The 6000-nt window shown below is 42.4% G+C and overlaps 1 protein-coding gene across 3 annotated transcripts in view; it reads left to right on the top strand.

Moving 5' to 3' along the window:
* Positions 1-6000, top strand: part of BBS9 (Bardet-Biedl syndrome 9) — a 295333-nt gene that overhangs the window by 229941 nt on the left and 59392 nt on the right. Inside the window, exon 22 of one of the 3 annotated variants that reach the window (XM_021385811.1) lies at positions 604-626. The exons of the other annotated variants lie outside the window; for them this stretch is intronic. Within the exon in view, the coding sequence (XP_021241486.1) occupies positions 604-611 (8 nt within the window). The 3' untranslated portion in view covers positions 612-626. Of the gene's footprint in view, positions 1-603; positions 627-6000 lie in introns of those variants that run through there. 3 annotated transcript variants of the gene reach the window in all.

Genomic DNA, 6000 nt, shown 5'->3' with positions numbered 1-6000 from the left:
CTTCTCTTCTCTTCTCTTCTCTTCTCTTCTCTTCTCTTCTCTTCTCTTCTCTTCTCTTCTCTTCTCTTCTCTTCTCTTCTCTTCTCTTCTCTTCCCCTTTCTCGTCCTTGTGGCTGAAGGCAGCACTAACCTGCTGGTGACATTTAGAGATTAAAGTATTTTGTGCCAGCAACAACCAGGAACGATTGCTGCCATGAAACAGTTTATTGAGCTCGCTTTTGATTCCAACTGGCGCAGTTAGCAGTGACTAAACCTCTCCCAGAGGCAGGCCCGTCGCCATGCACTGCTGCCTGCCACCTTTACTGGCTCAGGTGGTCAAATAAAATGGCTCCTTGTGGGGCAGGTCTGAGGCCTGTAGCGGCTTGTAATGGCCTGACAAAAGGCAAAATCTTCTTGTGTCTAAGTTGTTACTGAGACACCAGGGGCTGGATTCAGACTTCACAAAAGCACAACAGTAGTGTAATGTAATTCAAGATAAGCCACCTGGCTTGGTCCAACTACAAGCGATATGAAGTGTTCCTGGTTTGAATGTACCTGTTCTCTCTTATTCTTGGCCTCTGCTAGCCATTACATTTCCACCTTTTATTCTGCGTTTCCCAACAGGGCCATAGCAAGACATTTTCCAAGCATCTTCCTGCTCTGTCTCTGTCTTTGGCCAGCCCAGCTTGGTGTAACTGGTGGCCTGCAGCCCCTCTGGAAGCAGCTGGAGATGCCTGTGAGCTTTCGTGTCCATTTGATGCTACTGTTACCCTTCACTTGCTGTGGGTCTACTGCTTGTTATTTTTAGTTGGTTCTTGAAGTTTATTTCGGAAAAAATGCGATGGAGGACTTGGATGTAGTTCTAATAACTGAAAGAGAGACATTACCATGTTGCTTTATGATGTATCAGGCAGCTGAAGCCAGCAGACCCTCCTTCATATGGACCTTACTTTCTGACCTGCCCTTGAACTTGTCTTTGGTACCTGCTGTTCCCCCAACATTGTTTTTGTAGTCTGATCGAGCATGACAGATGAAGATACAGTTTTCTGTAGTCCTGACATATGTTTTGGGCAAATTCTGAGTGCATAAAAGATGGGAAAAAGACAAAAACCATAATAGCATGTCACCATAGTTAACACATGTTCAATCGAATGATGAATAGATGTGCAGCTGCTTGAGCTGATTCCTTGCCGAATCTCACAATGTTTAGAATCACATGTGGAAAACAAAACCCTTTAAGTCCTGGGGCTTTTGCTTATTAAGAAGTGGAAAGATCTTGTTGGATAGATGGCATGGGTTTTTTTTTTGTTTTTTTTTTTTTGAGTTCATGACTAGACATCCTGTTCCTTACATAAAAATAATGCTCACTGGTTATTTAAAGCTCCACTTGCAGTCTTCTGTAAAAGTGATGGTGGGGACATAGCTAAAAATAATGTAGTATGCATTTATTAATTCTATTAAAAATTAAATGGATTATTGTTGTTGTAAAAAATGTACAGGTATGAAGGATGTGTATTTCAGGTTATTGTATCTCTTGATTGTTCTGCCACTGTAGTTATGAGATTGTTTAATTTGTTTTAAAAAGTCGTAATGCCATTGTTATGATTGCCTGCAGTCTGAGGTAAAGGTGGGCTAGAAGAGGTGTGTGCTTGTAATAATTTCCCCCATGCATGATTTTATACAGTAGGTGAAATTTTACTTTGATGTAATTACGCCATAAAAATCAGCTGAAGAGAGTATTAATTATAGAGTTTGTAATAAAGATGTGTAATGAGGAATCATTAAGAATGGTTATAAACTTTTGAAATAATCTTGCTGTGCTGTGTATTCTCTGCTTTTCTGTGTGTACTCAGTTCTCTAACTGTAGAACTCTATATAAGTGTGTCAGGAACCTCTCAAGGTACACATCAGTACTCATAATGAGGAAACATGAAAAGTAAGTTGCAGTTCCCTGTTGCTGTAGCAAACTGGTAAAGTCCTCTTCTGGTGCATTGCTGCTGTCACTGGCATTTATGTTAACATACAGAGCAGGATGGTGTCATGAGTAGGAAATTCCAAGACTTTTCACAGTTGCCCATTTCCCATGGGGGTTACAAGGAAACTTCTTAAATTCTTCAAGTCTAGACAAAGTTGTAGCAACCAGCTACTGCTGGGAAAACCTTGTAAATGTCAGTGAGGTCCTGTAGACTCCATCCATTTCTGCCTCACGGCTGAAGCATAAGGACAGTTTTTCCAATAATGAAGGAGCAAAGAAAAAGTTGTAACCTTCCCTCTACTATCCAATTAGCACCCTCTGCAGGTATGTGCAGTGTCAAGGTACAGAGGAAAAGTTTCACTGAGTGTACCAGTATCCAACCCTGACAGATACTTTCTTCCATAGGTTGAAGAGTTCAGGTACAGATGTGCATTGTGTTAGACCCTTGCAACTGGAATGATTATCACAAGGGCAGAAGTTGATGTGGATAAAAGGGCAGGCAGTTATATAAACTGTTTTTCTTTTGAAGCTCTTAGTTTGCACCAGCAGAGGATCTGCCCATGAAGTGTTTTGCATAAATAAAGCAGAATTTCAATAATTTGCACTAGTAGCCATGTAATTCAGTAAGCGAAACTCTTAAAGAAGCAATTGGGAACTATGTATTACCAAAATATACTTAATTAATTTGCTCTGGCAGGCCTGCCGGTGGTGGTAGTTTACAGTGCTGTCGTGCATTGGGATTCATTTCACAGGCCATGACCCTGTGACAGTAGATGCTGTGTAAATTGAAGGCAGCAAAGCAGACTGTGCCTGAGCTTTCAGTCAGGGTGCAGAACAGGAGGGAGGAAGTGGAAAGAGAGAAGACAATGGAGTACAAGATGACAGTGTGCATGCAAAGCAGTATTTACTACATGCATGAAGACTAGCTCTGATGCAGCTGAATCTCTTCTTCTCTCAGTGTGAGGGTGAAAGCTGCATACTGATAATACTTTCAGGAAGATTTTTACTTTGCAAGTAGTGAGTGTCTAATGCAAAATGTCCAGCATGTCCTGGAGGGGAGTTTCACAGACGAAAACTGTCTGCAGCCTGGCAGTTGAATATTATGAGTGGAATACATCATGTTTTTGATTCAAGCTAAAAAAGGAATTGACTCCTGTGTCCTACTTCTGTAATAGTGATGCATTCTGTAGGCTGGCATTGGAGTAGGTATGTGTGCACATGGGCATTCTCAGTTATATATGCTGTCAAATCTTAGTAGCTGGTTGTGCTATTTGTTACTACAAGCTTCTGTTCATTATCTAAATTTTTCTAACTACACTTTGAAGAAATTTGACCCCGTCACAATAGAGGCTTAATTACTTAACTCTCTTCTTGAGGGACCGACACCAAATATAGGCAACCTAAATTCTCCCTAACACATCCTTACCTTATGAGTTATGTTGTTCAGATATTTCTGAAGTTTTGCGACACAAGTTGTGACACGGGAGCATAGGTAAAACTTAGGCTGTCTGGAATGACGAAATTTTTTAGTGGTATACTGCCTAAGATAGATATTTGACCCTTCAAGCCTCACAAACTGAGCAACTGAGAACTTCTGTTTTCTCCGTTGGAAAATAGGAATATAGAAGCTCTGTCTGCTACAGCTGTGCACAAGAAGCACAAAGATCAGATTTGCCATCTGTTGAGCTTAGGTGTTGAATCCAGGGTAGCTCAGTCAGACCTCTGCAGAGAAAACCTTGAGGACATCCTAGACCCACTTACATGCCACATGGAAAGCTAGGCAATGCCGCCTAGTGCAGGTGGTTGTTGATCTCACCTGCCCTTAAAATGTTGTCACGAGACTGTTGATTAGAAGTAGGACTAGACCTCATTGCTGCTGGACAGGAAGGTATGTGGGCAGCTTGAACTCAAACAGAGAAATGGGGATGCCAAATGTGGGTCTTGAAGACATCCACTGCTTCACAGTACTCACAGAACCTCATACCTCAGGAGAAAATAAACTGCAGGGAGGGGGAATTTCAAAGACTTGTCCAGATCACTGGGGAGGCATGTAGGAAGGAGTGAATTAAACAGAGACACTCGACTTTCTGTTCTGTACGGGTGTGGTCTTTTTGTATGTATGTATTACTTCATATTAGTACTGTAAGCTCTATTTAATACTTTACATAATATCGTAAAATGCTTTGTTTTAGCAGGAAACTCACTGCACTCTCACTGGCAAAGCTCTGCTGAGGTGAGTCTGCCTGCATTTTGAGATGATTGTGGAGGCAGGATGATTGGGATTAGTTAAGTGGTGATAAGTGATGGGTTTTTTTTAATGAGATATTTAAGGAAAATCGTCAAATTTACCTTTTCTCATTGAATATTTTTTTCACATTTTCATATAAATATATTTTAAATTTCACTCACTCTAGTGATTAATGTATTTGGCACATACTGATGGTGTAGCAGCTCTGAGGTGTTCATTCTTAGGCTCAAAGTATTAAAATAATTCCATTGCTTTCTCTGTCTCCAAGTATAATTTTCAGTCAACAGTTTACAGCCATGCACTCCGTGAATTTTTGTGTTAATGAATTGTTTAAACTGGAAAAGCAGATGTAAATGAGTCCTTTGTCTATTTCTTCATAGTTCCAATGCTGTACACTGCTTGCATATGGCCAGCATATGAGAATACTCATTCCTACTGTTGTAAAAGCAAACTCAAATTACTGTATGTACACTTCTTCTAGATTTTAGGATAGAGTCATAGAATCATAGAATGACTTCAGAAGGAACCTGAAAGATTCTCTAGTTCCAATCCCCATACCCTGAGCAGGGTTGCCACCCACTAGATCAGGCTGCCCGTGGTCCCATCCAACTTGGCCTCCAGAGAGGGGGAATCTACAACTTCTCTGGGCAACCTTTTCCAGTGCCTCACTACCCTCTGAGCAAGGTTTCTTCCTAACATCTACCTAAATATCCCCACTTTTAGTTTAAAGCCATTCCCCCTTGTCCTATCTCTATCAGATCATGTAAAAAGTCGGGCCCACTCGTGCCTGTAAGCTCCTCTCAAGTACTAGAAAGCTGCAATGAGGTCTTTCCTGAGCCTTCTCTAAGCTAAACAAGCACAGCTCCCTCAAACTTTCTTCACAGGGGAGGTGCTCCAGCCCTTTGATCATCTTTGTGGCCCTCCTCTGGACCCACTCCAAGAGCTCCACATCTTTCCTGTGTTGGGGGCCCCAGAACTGGATACAGTACTCCAGATAGGCCCTCATGAGGGTATGGTAGAGGGGGACAATCAGCTTCCTTGCCCTGCTGGCCACCCTTCTTTTGATGCAACCCAGGATACCCTGGGCTCATGTCCAACTTTTCATCTGCCAGGCCCCTCAAGTCCTTCTTGGCAGGGCAGCTCTCAGTGAGTTCTTCTCCTATTCTGCACACATATCTGGGATTACCCCAAATGCAGCACCTTGCACTTGGCCTTGTTAAACCTCATTAGGTTCACATGGGCCCACTTTTCAAGGCTGTCCAGACCCCTATGGATGGCATTCCTTCCTTCTGTTGTATCAACTGCACCACGCAGTTTAGTATCATCAGCAAACGTGCTGAGGGTACACTTGATCCCAATGTCTGTGTCATTGATAAAGATGTTGAAGAACACCGGTCCCAAGATGGACCCCTGGGGGACAGCACTTGTGACCAACCTCTACCTGGATATAGATCTGTTGACCACAACTCTCTGGCCGTGACCATCCAACCAATTCTTTATCCACCGAATAGTCCAGCTTTCAAATCTACCTCTCTCCCATTAAGAGATAAGGATGGGATGTGGGATAATTTCACATGCCTTGCACAAGTCCAGATAGATGATGTCAATTGCCGTTTTGTTCTCTGATGCTGTCACTCCATCATAGAAGGTCACCACACTGTTGAGGCATAATCTGCCGTTGGTGAAGCTGTGCTGGCTGTCTTAATTTGACCATCATGTTCTTGCTCAGCCATGCTGGTTTTCTGCCTCTTTTGCTTGATTTCTTATGCATGGGGATGGAGAGTTCCTGTGCTCTCAG

Source organism: Numida meleagris, chromosome 2, assembly GCF_002078875.1.
Source record: "Numida meleagris isolate 19003 breed g44 Domestic line chromosome 2, NumMel1.0, whole genome shotgun sequence".
Classification (NCBI taxonomy): Eukaryota; Metazoa; Chordata; class Aves; order Galliformes; family Numididae; genus Numida; species Numida meleagris.
Note: the sequence above shows the minus strand (reverse complement) of the source record. Positions and strands in the feature narration are given on the sequence as shown.